Here is a 17,035-nt window from a genome sequence, read left to right as displayed (position 1 = left end):
GCTGTCAGTGATACACTTCAGCAACACCAAGGTACAAATGGGATCTGTGCCTTTGGTACTTGCACCTTCTGTTCCTGCCACCCCTTCCCATGTAATGTGTTGAAACTTCTGGTAGGGATTTCAGTGTGTTGCATTCTACTGTGATCTTCCTGGCTTTAACTGTATTTTTTCCCTCCAGCATTCTTCAGCATCCAAATGTTCTCCAGTGTATTGGGCAATGTGTGGAAGCCATTCCTTATCTCCTAGTTTTTGAGTTCTGTGACTTGGTAAGTGCACTTCCACTGGTGTAAATTGTGTGTGGTATATTTACTGCCCTTTGCTCATGAAATTATTCTTTTGCTTTCTTGTTTTTTGATTAACCAGAATTTTAAAAGTCTTTTGTTTGTTTATTTTTAGAGGAACCACGATTACAATTTTTTGTTTGTACTCTTTTCAGTTCATCATGTATGTTCTAAGTGCTTGTGGAGGCAAATAGTTGTTCTTTGATAATGGAGCTACCAGTGTCTGTCTGCCTTCAGCAAGGAGCTTGGAGGCAGAGGGGTCATAGCAGGGAGCTTTTTATCACAGTCCAGTATCACATGCACATCCAAAATATTTGCTGTCTGCAGTCTTGATGTGCTTTTATTACCATTTCTGTGAAAATGTTAATTTAGGAAAATGGAAGGATTTCTTCCCTTCTGCCTTCTCCCCCATCTCCAGAGTGCCCAAATTTTACCCATGCTGTGCTGCTTTGTGCTAAAATGCAGTGGAGGGCTCACTTCTGATATCAGTCATGGATTCTAATAGCTGGAATTTTCAATTTGTCTTCATTCTCTTCCTTTCTCTTATGGTACTCTATTTTTCCTGCATTCTTATCCTTTTATTTCCTTTCTCATGCCCTTTTTACCCCCCAGGCAGCTGCCTTGTGCCTCCAGGGCACCAAAAGCCAGGAGCCCACTGAAGGGTGAGGCCACTGCTGTCAGTGCCACGTGGTCCCTGCAATGGGAGGCACAGCTCAAAGCCTTGCTCAGCCACTGCAGTCCTTGGAATGTTCCTGGATGTTGGGAGGAAGGGGGAGCATGTACAGAGCCTTTGAACTGTGCCCAGAGTGCAGAGCCATGAGAGATGAAAATTTGGATCCATGGGCTGGAAAGACTTGAATTGTTTTCTTGTGGCATAACACATCACTAAAACCAGACAAACCCCAGAGCCCAAGTGTTTGTCTAAACATTGGCTCAGTGGCTGCCTTTAAGGTTTGGTGTGCAGATGTCACCTAAAACAGAGTTCCTTGGGAAATGTCAAGACAGAAATGATGTCAGAAGTGCACAGGTGTTAGCAAGGAATGAGTCTTTCAGAAATGAGACAGTTTGCATTTATAAATTTCAGCAAGATCTTTTTTAGCAGTTTCACTACTGCAGAATTTCCCTTTAAACTCAGGTGCAAAAATCTGTTTCTAGTTGCCTCAGGCAATTTAAATTACTTAGCATGAACTTGAGTTTTTGGAGAAATATCAATTAATCTGTTACCTTAAATAACTATATTTTTCCATGCTGATCTTTTGCTAAATGTATTAGCTGTGGTAAATTAATGAGGCAGAAGTGCTGATAAAATCCTTCTTTTCCAAATGGAAGAAATATCTGAACTTTTTAAGTGACTGATCAAAGTGAAATGTTCTGGGTTTGCTAACAATTAAAAACTCTGTGCCTAAGGTTAACAGATAAGGTTTTTCATAGTTTTTCAGTGTAGAAATAGAATACTACTTGCTGGTTTTTAAACCTGCTATTCAAATTGGAATTTCTTTAAAAGGATCCTGGAAAGTGAGTTGCATTTTATAGAGTCTATCAGATATACATCCAAATCAGATTTCATTGCTGCCATGTTTTCAAATAGTTATGTGATTTAATCCAACTTTAAATTTGAAGATGGGGTAGCTTTTAAAGATTGCCCTACTTTAGGTGCACAGGAAAAAATAATATCCTTGTTTGATTCATCATTTTTATGTGAAAAGTTGTCATGATCCTGCAGAGTAATCTGGAAAGGATTTTATTTAAGGGGATAAAATAGATTTTCACTTTAACTGGGGGCAGTAAGCTTGACAGTTAAAGTGGTAGTTTTACAAATTTGAGTGTAGTTAGGTAATTTCTGCGGAATGGAAAATAAATGTCTGTGTTCATTATTCTATTCCAAGTGAACTAAAACTTGGTTTTAGAAAATTATATATTACAGTCAGTTAAACATAACTTTCATATTAAAGTCTGGCTCACTTAAATAATTCTTACTTGGTAGCACTGAGTATCTCCTAGGCATGATGGAGTTTCTTTGTGCACACAAATGCTCGGGGGCTGGGCACACAGGGCAGTGCTCCCTTTGCAGGCTGGTGCAGAGCCTGGGCCCAGAGAGCAGCTCAGTCCAACTCTGATTCTTGCTGTGGGCCAGGACTGGCAGGGGGCAATGTTGGAGTAAGTGCAGAGAAGAGACAGAAGGAAGGAAAGTAAGGAAGCATGATGGAACAGAAGATGTGGCTAAATAGGTTTTTTTAGTAAAAAGGCTTTTAGGGGAGTGTCAGGAAGTTTTTTATCACTGCAGTTGGAATGGCAATTATTTTGGTTTTTTGGACTTCTAGTAATTGATCTCAAAGCTCTGTTTGTATTTTTTCCCCTGAAATTGGGTGAGTTGGGGTGCATGGAGGTACTTCCAAAACACACAGGAGTGGTTCTTCAGCAGAAAAAGCTTAAGGGCAGGTGGAACTGAAGTGATGGACTGAAGGTTCCAGTGGCTGTGGTGACTTGTTCAGGTGGGGAGGGTGAGAGCCGTGGTCCTGTTCAGCTGCCCGTGCTTTAATGCTCAGCTAAAGCTCTTCCCCCTGTGTTATGGTGGTGTCTGTGTATATCCAGCAAAGTCAACTTGTTTTAATCCCCTGTGTATTCAAGAATTCAGTAGTTCTGGAAAAACATGGCAAGAAAATGAGCTGTGTTGGATAGGAAATTTCAGTATCTTCAGGTGATAAGTTCTTGTGAGGCTCACGTGGCAGTGTTGACCTTGTTTAGCAAATTTGGCATACTGAGTAACAAAAATGTGGCTGTTCTGCTGACCAGCTCAGTCTGGAGGGTACAGAGGTTGTTTTATTCACACTCCTTCAAACTCATAGCTTATCACAGTGTCCTCCTATTGCTGCTTCTCTTGCTTGGATTTGTAGCCTTTTTAGGGCCAGCTGACCTTGCCTGGCTGCTCAGGCAGCCCTGTTGGATTATCAGTTCCCAGACTCCTTGGCATTGGAAGGTTTTGATCAGAGGCACTGGAAACTGTAGTGCAGAGACACCACAGCTGTCAGGGTGGCAATGCTGAATGTCAGGCAGGCTGGCTGGCTTGTTTTCTTGGCCACAGAAACTCCTGATCCATTTCTGTTACACAAGATTGCTGGTTGCATGTGCAAGAACTGTTTTGGCTACCATTAAGTCTATTTTATAATGTAACCCAAGTTGCTCTGTATCCCTTGCTTTGCAGAGCTGGGAAAGAAACAAGAGAAGTCAGTTGCACATAAGTGATTTAAGCTGTTAAATTCTATGCTTTGCCTGTGCTAAAATTATTTAGAAAATAGTAAATGTAAAAAGAAATGCTCAAAAAGGTCTAACAGCCCCTTTGCCCATATTAGTTGTGTTGTATGTTGGTGCAGCCTGCTATGAATAGTTAACTGTTCACTGTTAAACATTGCAGAATGATGCCAGGTTAAAAATAGTGGTTGCTGTCTTATTAACTTTAATATATTACTCAGCCCTGAGTGTGGCCAGCATTTTGTCAGCACAGCAGATCCTCTAATGGATTGACATAATTTATGAGTAAAAGGAAAGTTATTCAAATGTGGAAGTTGCATGTATATTGGGAGGCTGATTTGCCTATCAAATTCTTACAGAAATTCTTCAAGACTTGCAATTCCCTGGGCAGATGAGATCAGCAGCATGCAGTATTTGCCTGGAATGCTCTGTAGCTTACTTTAGGGATGTTGCTGTTAGGGGAAGTGATTGGTTCTTTTTTTAATTACTGCTCCTTGAAAGCATGTTCTAATCAAAAAAGAATCTTAGCAATGAAAACATCATAATCAAAGAGTTCAGTGAATCTATTTAATGATCATGGCCAATATGGGCATGAGCCAAAGAGCAGATTTATCAGTGGTGTGTGGTTTAACAATAAAGGGGGGATGTGTCAGTTTATGACAATTTGGTAGAATGTGTTCAGTAGATGTAGTTTGGTAACTGCTCCACATTTTTAAAACCATCAGTTTTAAAACTGTCAGTGCCTTCTGAAAGTCATGTCAGCATTTGAGTGTTCACATGAACCCAGTATGGAATTTGCACAAACAAAAAGCTGCCAGAGAACACTGACTGTAAGTGTGCCCCAGCTGCTGGCTGTTACAGAGAAAAACTGTATTAAAATTTACAAAAATGGCTGAACAGAGAAGGATGGGAAGAAAGGCAAAATTTAGTTCTTCATGGAATCCCTGGAGAGGAGGGGAAAGGCAGAGTGGCAGAGGAGGTTGGAGAGAAAGTAGAGCCTTCCTCAAGCATGATTATTGAGCTTTTTATATTTAGACATCTCTGCAGTGAATTTTGCAGAACTGCATTTATTCAGATATATATAACCTTTGATATTTACTGTGTTGAAAAGTCTGTCAATAAAGGGCCATTTTGTGGCTCTCAAAATAGTGCAGGGATAATGTTGCTGTTTTGCTACTTTTAGGCAGGGAAGCATCATAGGGTAATTCAGGCTAGCAGGGAGCTCAGGAGGTCTCCAGCCTCCTCCTCAAAGCAATATCATCCTGAGGTCAGACTGGATTTCTCTGGCTTTGTCCAGCTGAATCCTGGGAACATCCAGGGATGGAAACTGTATGTTCTTTCTGGGCAGCCTGCACTTCTGTTCATGTCCTTATGTGAAAAATTCTTTTCTTTACACTCAGTCTGAGCTGTCCGTGTTTCAGCTCATGCCTGATCTCTCTCATCCTCCATCCATGGAGGAGCCTGGCTTAATAACTTCTCTTGGGCAGTCATTGTGCTGAAGTCTTTCTCCATGAGTGGGCCTGGTTCCCTCAGCCTCCCCTCATGGGGAAATGCTCTGAACCCTGACTTGTGGTGGCTTTTTGCTGAGCCTGCTCCAGTTTCTGTTCTGGGGCAGCCAGCTCTGAGCACAGGCTCTGTGTGATCTGGGGAGGTGCTGAGAGCTCCCCTGGGCCTGGCCCTGCCTGTGCAGCCCAGGAGCTGCTGCCAGGGCACTCAGGGCTCTTTGGAGCTCCCAGCTCCCTTCCTGCAGAGCTGCTGCCCAGCTGCCACTGCTCACTGTGGCAGTTCAGCCCCTGAGTGGGAGCATTGGTTCACCCCAGTTTGGTACAAGCAATGTTACCAAAAGTTCCTATTTTATATTTTTAACCTTGATTGTAGCCTTAACTAGACCAGAATGGAAACATATAGCCACTATGTTTCAAGGTGCTGGATTTAATAAAAGTTGGTTTTCCTACAAAAATATATGCCTGCATGAATAATTTACTAAATAAGGGATGTCACACAGCACTGCTGTTGCTAATGTATTTAAAAATTAAAAAGTAATTCCTGGGTGCATTTCAGGCATCCTAGGAACTTAATCCACCTGGGACAAGCCCTAAGCAAGCAGTTGCTGTTTTAATGAATGACAATTTCAGAGTCTTTCTTCAGGCTCTTGCTGCCACCTACAGTCAGCCCAGCTGGGAGTTCAGGGCTTGTGTTCCTTGGGTCTGTCATTTGGAACCCGTGTGTGTCACAAACACTGTTCCTTTCCTGATTGTTTGGGACTCTGCTCTGGCAAGAGCTTCCTGGCCCAGGATTTGGGAAGACAATGGACATGGACAAAGCCCAGGATGTTCTGCTGGTGAAACAAGCATGATATACATTGTGCAGTCTCAATACAGAAATGTCTTTAAAATAATTTGCTAACCTTTCAGAAAGTCTATATTTTCAATAACAAAAATACAGGACTGGTGGATTGAAAATCAAACTGTGAGAAAATGAACAACAGTGGCATCAGAAATTTGGTTTTTTCCCTTGCTTTAATTCTCTTACTACATAAGTCTTCCATTTCCTGAGTGTTTGGACAGTATTCAATTATTTTCCTCTATTTCAAAGCTTTTTTTTTTTAGTAATTTATGGAGTGCTTCTGTGGGCTCATTAATTACATATCTATTGCTCAGCATTGCCTGGGTTCAGTAAAAGTGCTGCCATCATCAGAATTCTCTGACTGGAATGGGCTCTATTACCGTGCTTTTTATACAGAGAGCTGGTGAGCTGGCAATGTCTGAAACTCTTCTCCAGTCTCTCCCTTCCAGCCCCTTACGAATTTCCAGACAGACAGCTTTGCTGATTTGGAGCACTTGAAAACTCATCTCATTTAAAAGCAGAGGCTCATCAAACTCTGTTTTTTTTAATGGAAGTTATTAATGCATGACAGGCTTTATGTGGCAGTCTGATTTAGGATGTTAATTACTAAATGATTAGATTAAAAACCCTTAAGGACAATACCAAATGCCTTAGATGACTTTTGTAAGATCCTTTATGGAGACTGGAAACTTGGAGCTTTATTTTATTGGGCATAAATGTGATAAATAAGTAATGTGGCCAGTTGGATCTTTATTAAAAATAATTTTTTTCTATTCAACCACCATATAAGGCTAATAAATATCTTCACCTTCTTTTACAGGGTGACCTGAAAACTTACATCTGCAATGAGCAGGAGCCCATTAGGGGAGAGTCTCAGATAATGCTGCTGCAGAGGATGGCGTGTGAGATTGCTGCTGGCCTGGCTGTAATGCACAAACACAACTTTGTGCACAGGTAGGCTCAGAGAAATGCCTCAGTCCAGTGCACTCTGAGACTCAGCTGGGTGTTTCCATTCAATCCGGGGTGTTGAAGGCTGTGTTTGCACAAACTGTGAAATAGCCTGAGGCACGGGGTGTGATGCTGGTGAAGGTACTGCCTGAGCTGCAGGGCTGTGGTGTTCAGCTCCACCTGCCTGAAAGCTGAGCAGCTGCTCTTTGGGTTTGCAGCCCATCCAACACAACCTGGTGCCAAGCCAGTCCACATGGAGTTGTTTGATTAATTCTTGGCCAAGTCAAATTAATTTCATTTATTGTGAAAGGAGGAATGTTAAAATTCAGTTACAGTGAATCTTATGGGCTGTGAATTTTTATTAGATTGTAGAAATTTAGAACTTCTTTGGTAATGTTACCTGTGTTACTAAAAATGGGAAAAAAATCCCTTTCTAATGCAGTAAGGAGGAAACTGAGTTTAGAAGGAAAATCTGACTGAAAGGGGAATTCTCTCACTGATGTTGTTCATGTAACATTTAAAGCTTCACTAAAGGAAGTAGGCACATTTCAAAGCAATCATGCTAGGAGAAAAATCTTGTTCCCATCAGGGGAAATGCCTAGATTTATTTTTAATTAATATAATTATTTTAAATTAAAGTTAATGTAGTGAATACTGAAAGGATGGCAGTAGTTGCAAAAGGCTGGGAAAATTCATTCATGGAACAAGTTGCCCAAAAAAATACAAAAATTTTTTTTGCTTTAAATGTAAAGGTATTAAGGAACTGGAAGTTATTAACCTGAGATTACTAAAATTTCAAAGAGTATTTGTTCTCCAAATGTGGCTTTTGTGGTGAAACCTTGGGTGCCACGAGACAGTTACTTTGTCAGTCTGTTCTCTGCTGTGAACCAGCACTTGCATCACCCCTTCAGCAAGGCAGGAGCTTGTGTTGGAGCTTATTAATGAGCCCCTTGCTGCTTAGGGAAGGCAGAGGTCCTGTTCAGGGAGAAATGAACTCTCAAACCTAAGTCTTAAAAGTTGCAGGTTTAAAACAGCAACAAAAAAGCTGAAAAAGCCCCAAAGCCTGGACTCATCTGGTGGCTGATGAACAGAACTCTTCTTTTAACCTATTTAACATTTTCAAATGACTTGAAGGTAATACCAGTTGTACCTGTCTAACAGAGGGATCAGTTTCTTGTCTTGCAGCAGCATGGCTCTGTAGGTATTCAATTTAACAGTACATTCTTAGTGAAATACAGATAAACTTGGTAAATAATTAATCTGTGGATCTGCAAGATTCTCATTGCAATGTTTACTTCTAGCAACACTATCCTGATGCTGTCAGAGTAAGTGGTAAAGCTCCAGCATCAGTGATTTTGTTGTTAGTGGTAAATTCAAGCAGCCAACAATTTTTCTCTTCCAGGATATTTATTTACATAGTATAAAACAATTTGGCAAGCTCTGGGACATACTTGAAGGTTATAGATGTGTTTCTGACCTGTGTAGTTCAATGACTCTGGAAAGGAAAACATCATCATCTGTCTTTGTAGCAGACAAGCTGTGGCTTTCAGACCATTTGTACCTCAGAGACTTTTTTTAAGCCAACAGAAGGAAAGGTAGAGTTCTTCCAGGGCACTTAATTGCCTAGTCCCCTCTGTGAAACTGAAAAGTGAAATATTTGAGCAATTAGTCTGCTGAGCTCTTTGCTGTCGCAGCCACAGTTCCAGCTTCATTAAACTTGCATAAATTTCTGAGTTTGCATGATGGGTTTCCTAAAACTGTCTCTTTGTATTATTACAGCAGCAGTGCTGGTTCATGAGTTTTTGTAATGTGGTTTATGGTAGAAGCTGGAAGCAAATTCTGGGTCTATTCAAGAGCTTTGTGATTTGTTTATTGGAGGACTTCTATGAAATATATTATTTTTTCTGTTGGTCTTTTTCAAAGACTGAGTGTAGTTCTGGCTCACATGTAATGTATGGGTTTGTTACTTGAGGAACTTAACTGCAGATGTAAGATATTACTGGTTGCTCAGCATGATATTGTAATTATTATTTCTGGGTTGCTGATAGATTTTGCTTGTGGCAGTTAAAATGCAAGCCATGCAGTGCTAGGGGGTGACATCACTGCAGCATGTGAACAGCCCACGTAATCTCCAGGAGAGGATTGTGAGCAGAATGCAATAACTGCATGGAAATGCTCTGTGTGGTTTGAATGCTTTAGAGTCTGCACCACTGCTCTAGAGAAGTGACTGCAGCTTGAGCTTTTTTCTACAGGACAGCACAATAGTCCAGGGGTTTTGTATGAAAGCTTTAAATGGGATTGCCTTGTCACTGTGTTTAGTTTTCTTTGGGTTCCAGAATGCAGAGTGGCTCTAAACTGATTCTCCTTTGAAGCAGTGGGAGTGCCCAAGGGAAATCACAGCCTTTTGACCAGAAAAGAAATCTTGTCCAATACATCCTCTCTAAGGAGAAACCCTGTCAGTGTTTGTTTTTTCTGGAGGTGATGAGTGTTTGTATAGAACTGTAGTGACCACAGTATTCCAGTGAGATAGGGAATCAATTGTTGGCATGTGTAGGTTCTAAAACTTAATAAAAATACAAGCAACAAAAAAACCTGTCTTGATGTTTGGTTTAGATCACAGTTGTACTTTAGAAATTCCTTTCCCCAGCTCCTGTGCTTGGGTTTGCAGTGCATGTGAGTTGGTTTTTCAGAGTGCAGGGACTGGTTTCATTTGCTCAGAAGAGGAGCAGGGAGCTGCAGGAGCTCCAGGAGCACACCTTGCTTGCCCCCAGCTTGCCTCAGCCTCCAGCAGGGTTTGGTCTGTGGGATCAGCCTGTAGCTCAGGCACAGAGATTGCTGAACTGTGTCTGGAGTGGATGCTGAGTGCTCAGCACTGTTTGTGTTACTGATCTGCTCCTGGTACTTGCAACTCTAACCTGTAACTCTGCATAGAGTCCTTGACTTTTAGATTGTAAGTCTCTGAAAAATCATTTTTTTTTCATTTGATTTTCATTTGATACTTCAAACTGTGACCTGACTGTTCTAAGAATTGAAACTTCTGTTAAGCCATTTGAATTTGCCTTGAAGACCTCCTGGTTTGTCTCACTGGTTGTTTGTTTGCATTTGCAGTGACTTGGCCTTACGGAATTGCTTCCTCACATCCGACTTAAATGTCAAAGTAGGAGATTATGGTATAGGATTCAGTAGGTATAAGGTGAGTTAATCTTGTCATGGACCACTTTTTTAAAGGATTCAGGGGCCAAGGTTACAGCAAGCATGCTTGAAAGTTGTGAACTGCTTCTAGATTGTCCTTTATTTGAATAATGAACTTTCAAAGTATTGCTGGCAAATAACTGTAGTGAGTTCATGTACCAGAATAGGTACCTTTCTAGAGAGGAGTAGAGTTTTTGCTTCTGGAATCTTCTGCTAAATCTACCCTTTTTTGGTCCTATTTACAGTGGTCCTACAATATGAACAAAGTAATTTTAATGTGTTTTAAGGACACATTTGAAAGAAAAGTTAAAGTTAATGTTTCTTAATGAAAATATTCAAAATATTAAAATATATCAATAAAGTGAAAAATTAAGGCCATTATTTAAAACATTTTGTAAGTACCAAACCTTAAACAATAAATTGGCATTCAATGTTCTGCTATGCAGTGACCAGTGAATGACTTTCCTCCATAGCATTATTCTCTGCTACATGGGGAAAACAGGATTATTTTTTTTAATTATAATTTTTTTACATAGGCATCACTGAAAAATGTATTAAGGAAAGGATTGTCACTGTCTGGAAGTTGATCCAATAGATGTTCAGCCTTTTTATGTTTTTTTTCTTCATTTTCATCAATAATTTAGGAAGATTATATAGAGACAGATGAGAAGAAACTTGTTCCTCTACGATGGACTGCACCTGAGTTAGTAACAAGTTTTCAAGACAGACTGTTATCAGCAGAGCAAAATAAATACAGTAACATATGGTATGTAGAAGGCTTTAAGAAATTTCAATGAGACATCTGTGAACATATTTTCAAATGTTACATGAAGGAGTAAATAATATTTGAATTAGCCTGATGCATCAGATGTACAGTAGGTTAATCACTGTAAACCTGAAACTATATCCTGCTTTGGAAAGATGCTTAGAAATCTGTTGAGAGAAAGCTGGAGCAAGCAAAAATGTTTAGCAGAATAATAGGTGTTTATAGTAATAAACATAAACATTTTGTAGTCATTAATAAACAGAATTTGTAATTATGTTAATTAATTGTTATTAATTAATAAACATTTTATATTAATAAAAATACCTTCAGATATTTATAAAGAAATGGTAAATGATTTTTCCAAGAATAAGTAGCTCTGAGTGACATAAAAAGATGATCCCACTAGAGCCTGATGAGGTTAAATTGGTAGAACAGTGGCATTTTAATTAAAATGCTGTGTTCTTGCTGCAGCTTTTGAGAGCAGCAATTAACTGATGGTTTCTGCTGCCAAAGGGCTGACAGACAATGGCTGGTGAACTCTTGAGGATGAACATTTTTGCAGTAACCAAGTTCCACTTCAGTTCTCAAGCCCCAAGAAATTTGGATAATGGAAATTGTGGATTAGGCTAACATTTCTGAAAACATTATAGTTAATTCCTGCTTTATATTTGAAGGATATTAAATAGTAAACTTGGGTTTGTTTGGTGTTTTAAAAGTAGGGTTGCAGAAAGCAAGTGGGGTATATAGAAATGATGTAAAAACTTCCTCAGCTCATACTGTTCATCTGGACTGCAAGCAGCCAGGGCCTTTAGGTTTCCAGTTTGTATTTCAGTGCCTCTTATGCAGAGCTGCTTTGAACAGATTGGAACTCTGTGATTCCAGACCCCCCTTCCAATCTAAGTTATTCTATGTGCAGAGTCAGTTACTTTGCATTTTGAGCCTAGAAGGATTCCCCAAAGATTAGCATTGACTGTACTCAGTGAAAATGTGGTTAGTGTTGGATACAGTACAGAGGCAGCTTTTGACCACTGCAGCGTGACAATAAAGAATTCTATGAACTCTGGAAGAAAGATGAGTTTTCTAGCAGTTTGACCTATAACTGCAATTTTTATGAAAAGAAAATGAAAGCTTTTTCTCTTCTATTTGACTAACTGTAAGGTTTTTTAATCTCATTTCTATACACTATAGTAAAAAAAATATATTTTTTATTTTTAAATTGTTGAAAAGATAATGTTTTATTATGTGTAGACATTTTGCATGATCAAATAATTTGAGACCTTCTACATTTTGTTGTCTTCATTGTTGTTGCTTTCAAGCAACTTTTTTCTTCAGGGTTTTAGCATTCTGTCAAACTGAAATAAGTTCTGAAGTTATTGTAGAGACAATGGGGAGTAGTATTTATTTCTCCTTGCCAGCTATGCTTTGCATATCCTTTCTGAGAAAAGCCACTCTGAAGTAGTTCTGAGAGTGCCCATCCTGTGCTGCTCTTTTGCAGGTCCCTGGGTGTGACGCTGTGGGAGCTGTTTGAGAGCGGCGCTCGCCCTTACTCAGACTTCTCTGACAGGGAGGTCCTGACCCATGTCATCAAGGAGAAGCAGGTTAAACCCTTCAAGCCACGGCTGGAGCAGCCATACTCTGATAGATGGTAAACTTGAAGTGTTTCTGTTTATTCTTAAAGCTGCTGAAGAAGTTTGTGAAATGACTCAGTTCTCTTAAACATGTTGAAATTGCTACATGGGAACTCAGCAAACAAACCCTAGGTAAAGGGAGTAAGGGGATGTGCTGAGATGGAAGTTCTGCCAGTGATACTGGTGCTCTGAGGCATGTTAGGTATCTGAACTCTATAAATTCCTTTTCAGTGTGAAACCTATTGAACATGTTTTTATTTGTGTAGGTATGAAGTTCTGCAGTTCTGTTGGCTGCCCCCAGAAAAGAGACCGACGGCAGAAGAAGTGCACAGACTCTTAACTTACCTCCGCATGCAGAGCCAGAGGGACTCAGAGATTGACTTTGAGCAGCAGTGGAATGCTCTGAAACCAAACACCTCAAACAGAGAAGCAAGTAATTCTGCATTCCCAATCTTGGATCACTTCACAGGAGATAGACTTGGCCACGAGCTGGAGGAGGTTCTGACAGTAACTGAAACAAGCCATGGGCTGAGCTTTGAGTACATCTGGGAGGCAGCTAAACATGATCACTTTGATGAATGTGGTCATGTGAATCCTGATGAAGCCATGAACTACACAAGTATTTTCTATCCAGTGGAGGTTTTTGAGAGGTCACTTTCAGAGCAAGGACCAGGAGCACAGGATGGAAGTGGTCAAGAGGCATCGCTTGCTGTCCCTGGGGTGTTACCTGTGTTTGATGCACACAAACTTTCTGTTGGAAATGACTACTATATCCAGTTAGAGGAGAAGGGAAGTGGCTGCAGCATGAATTTTGATAACCAATCAGTTGTGTTAACCACAGAAGTTGATCATCAAGAAGCTGTACAAGAAAAAAGTTCTCATTTCACGGTTCTCAGGGATCTTGATGTTGAAGAATCTAGTACTGATGGGGACTTCTTCCACTACAATACAGATCCTAAAGAGGAATTTTTGACTGCTGCCAATAGTCCAGAAAGTCCTTTCCAGAGTATATTTAATGATATTGATAGAGCAGAAGAATTGACAAATAGAAAAATACTTGGGTTTTCTGAAACAAATGATTCTCCTAAAGACTTTAAACCAGCTGTTTTGAACTCTAACACAGATGCTAGAAAGGCAGTGGGCTCTTCTGAGAAGGAGCATTCTAATCATGCTTCTGAAAATGAAACTGTTTCCTTATGTGAAAATATCTCTAACCAGTCAGAGCTGGTAACTTTAGAAGAACTTTCTGATAACTTCTTATTTCTTCAAGAGAAAAACTTATTAACAGGGTTATTGCCTAAAAAAGACAGCAGTGACTTTGGGCAGTACTCAGAAGATGTTCTAAGAAATATATTAGAAACCTCAAAAAGAAACTCTGTAGAGCCCGACCCTGTGCTGGCTGAAAATGCACAGGTCTTTTCTTTAATACATGAAAGTCTTAGAACAGTGAAAGATGAAAATTTTAACCCAGTGACAATGAGTAAAGATCCCATTTCCCAGTCTCAGACTCCTGTAAAAATGCAGGCATCCTCTAGTCCACCCACTGCACATAATTCATCTGATAGCTGTGCAAATCTTCCTATTTTGAAGGATGAGGAGACATTTCTAAATGTAGAAGTGAATGAAGTCATGTCCTGCAACACCGATGTTCTCTGTCAGGAAGAGCTGTCTTATAATGCCAAAAATAATAATGTTGGAAACAGTCCATACAGTGTTGCTATTGAAACAGAGGAGTGTGATGCACAGATAAAACAGGGAATGCTCTTCAAGTCTGATGAAACAACATTTAACAAACAAAAATGCAGTGATCAGGAAGATAGAAAAAGAAATGTGCAAGATAGTTCTCCCATAATTAAAAAGAATGAATGTTTATTGGAGGAAATACAAGAAACATCAAATCATTTTGAGAACTGTAAGGATATTCCAGAAGAGGTGACCTCAATTTCTGTTGCTGCTTCAGATTGTACCAGTCAGGACAGTCTTTTGGAGGACAGCCCATCTCCTATACAAACTGTAGAACCAGCCTTAGAGACTCCTGATTCTTTGGATTCTTTAGATGTAAATGAGGTTTTAGAATCTTTACAGGCTCAAAGTCCTCAGAAACTTTTGCCACCAGATAAACCTGCTGACAGTGGCTATGAAACAGAAAACCTGGAATCTCCAGAATGGACTTCCCATGTTCCTGTTGAGGACACTTCCAATGTGGAAACTGCTCTGTGTGTGAATGAGAACAGTGTCAGTGCTTTGCCTTCTAATCCAGTCATCATTGTGTCAGAAGCAGCAGCTTGTTTGGATGCAGTGAACAGCAATTTAGAAATAACCCCAGTGGTTTTTCTGAGTGGAAATCAAAACTCTTATAGAGACTCAGCCTATTTCTCTGATAATGATTCTGAGCCAGATAAAAAACCAGAAGAGTCTGTAAATCTGTCCAGAGAGACTGTGTGTGTTATTTCCTCCAACAGAGGAGACAATCACACTGAAGAGGTTTGTGGTTTTGAAGAGAGACAGCAAGCGTGTGATGTGAGGAATTACCAGGGTGATGATAATCAAAACTCAAAACTGGAACTAAACCACAATTTAGAGATCCAAGAGATGGATGAAAGGATGCAGGGGTGTCCTGATGAGTGGGCTGAGGCAGCTCTGACTTCCCTGGAAATAGTGATGGAAGGTAACCTGAGGGATGAAATAAAACTATCTGAGACTTCCCATAAAAGTGTCTCTTGTGTTGGCACGAACACTTCAGAGCTCCTTTCACACAGAGACTTAAAGCCTGTGCACAACATGGCTTTAGATCTGAGTAACAGTGAGAAGTCCTTCTATCACATGGAAGGACAAAAGCTGAAAGAGCCAGATATTGAAGGAAAATACCTCGGCAAGCTCAGCGTGGCTGGGATGCTGGATTTAGAGGACGGTGATGATGCAGATGAGGAAGATGAAAACAGTGATTCTGAGGATGACATGAGGACTTTTCATATGCATAGTCTGAGTTCTGACAGTGAAGATGAAACTGTTCATCAAGTACCTGAGATAGTTACTGAAAAAGATGATGGAAAACATTTGAGAAGCTTGTTGAAACTTCCAAAACCTCTTAATGAAAGGCAGCCTGAACTTTGGAAAGATGAGAAAAAGGCTGTAACATTCTTTGATGATGTGACAGTCTATTTGTTTGATCAGGTACCTTTCTTTTTAATTACTAAGTAAAATTTTTGTTGTCTTGCCTTTTTTTTTTGTTTAAACAAGGAGAAATTGAATGAATTGCTTAATATTTGGAAAACCTTGTTACAAAAGCACCTTTCTTGTTCTTGTTGTGGCAGGGTTACAGCTTGTTCATGATGTAGGTTATTTTTTCTTAATATATAAAGGCTTTGTAAGAATTTATGAATGTAAAAGAATTATATTTATATATAAAGAAAAAAGAACTCTGTGACTTGGCTAGGTGCAGTTTAGTGCTGCTAAACTGTAGAATAGCTGCACTAATCTGAATTGAAGGTGGATTTTGCTTTGGTTTCCAAATCATGAGTCTCCTTTGCTGTTGGACCCTTGACTGCATGTGCTGAATGAAACAAATTTTAGTGATGTTTTCCTGCTGTTTATAACACGTATTTAATTTGAATATGCAAGACAGCATTGCTATGGACAATATTTAATTATTTTATTTTGACAGAATATTGTTGCAGCTTTATAAAAATGGCTTATCTGTTTAATGAGTTTGAAGTCTTTAAGATGCTTTGTAGAAGAAAAGAAGAAAGAAAAAAGTCAGTAATTAAATTTAAAAAAACAACCCCAAAACTCAAACTGAAACCTAACTCTGAATCTTGTTAGTTAGCACTAAGGTAAATTTATCTAAGATCATAATCAAAGATAAGAACAGTATTTAGATGGTAATGCTAATTTTTATTAATCCTGTGGAATTCATGTTCAGTGACACAGTGATCTGCTTATAAAATTCAAGGTTACTTTTGTTTCCCTATCAGCTTTATCAATTTTTAACTTCTGTAACTGGATACAGAGGGGATTGTATTTTAGCATTATGGCAACTGAACTAGTCCAGTGAGTTTAAAAGAACAGTCACATTGTCAAGCTTGGGAAATGTTGCTTATGATGACGCACTTTAATATTATAGTTAACTGTGTTTTGGAATAGAAAACATGGTTTTCTATTTGATTTATTTGTGTTTAGGCAGCCTGTAGAATAGTAATCCTTTTGTCAGAGGGGAAGGAAAAAATCAGCTGTGTTTAAACTGTTCTTAGTTGTTGAACTCTTTACTTTTTATTCCAATAACTGATAAAATGTTGGCTGCTTCCAATACCGGCTGTACAAAGTCTGGCTCTTTATCCTGAACATGATTAGGGGATTAAAAAAAAATAAAATGTTGGGATAAGGCTTTATTAAAGAGTAAAAAAAACCCTACCCACATTAAACTGATATGGGAACTGTTTTCAGCTGGAAGGTATTTGTTCCTACAAATATGAAACCATTTTATATAGTAAATAATATTTAAATAGTAGTTTCCTGTGTGCATTTTAGCATGGATTTGATGCAGCTTTCTTTAGAAGTACTTGCATGTGCTAATCTGTAACTCAGAGTCTTGTTGTGTTGTTGTAACAGTTTACAGACCTTTTGAT

The 17,035-nt window shown here is 39.3% G+C and overlaps 1 protein-coding gene across 1 annotated transcript in view; it reads left to right on the top strand.

The window, feature by feature from the left end:
- Nucleotides 1-17,035, top strand: part of LMTK2 (lemur tyrosine kinase 2) — a 41,406-nt gene that overhangs the window by 18,385 nt on the left and 5,986 nt on the right. The window contains exons 6-11 of the mRNA XM_005487363.4: nucleotides 179-266; nucleotides 6,697-6,830; nucleotides 9,933-10,017; nucleotides 10,661-10,782; nucleotides 12,278-12,427; nucleotides 12,677-15,584. Of these exons, the coding sequence (XP_005487420.2) occupies nucleotides 179-266; nucleotides 6,697-6,830; nucleotides 9,933-10,017; nucleotides 10,661-10,782; nucleotides 12,278-12,427; nucleotides 12,677-15,584 (3,487 nt within the window). The remainder of the gene's footprint in view (nucleotides 1-178; nucleotides 267-6,696; nucleotides 6,831-9,932; nucleotides 10,018-10,660; nucleotides 10,783-12,277; nucleotides 12,428-12,676; nucleotides 15,585-17,035) is intronic.

The sequence above is a fragment of the Zonotrichia albicollis genome, chromosome 16 (assembly GCF_047830755.1).
Source record: "Zonotrichia albicollis isolate bZonAlb1 chromosome 16, bZonAlb1.hap1, whole genome shotgun sequence".
In the NCBI taxonomy this organism is placed as follows: Eukaryota; Metazoa; Chordata; class Aves; order Passeriformes; family Passerellidae; genus Zonotrichia; species Zonotrichia albicollis.
Note: the sequence above shows the minus strand (reverse complement) of the source record. Positions and strands in the feature narration are given on the sequence as shown.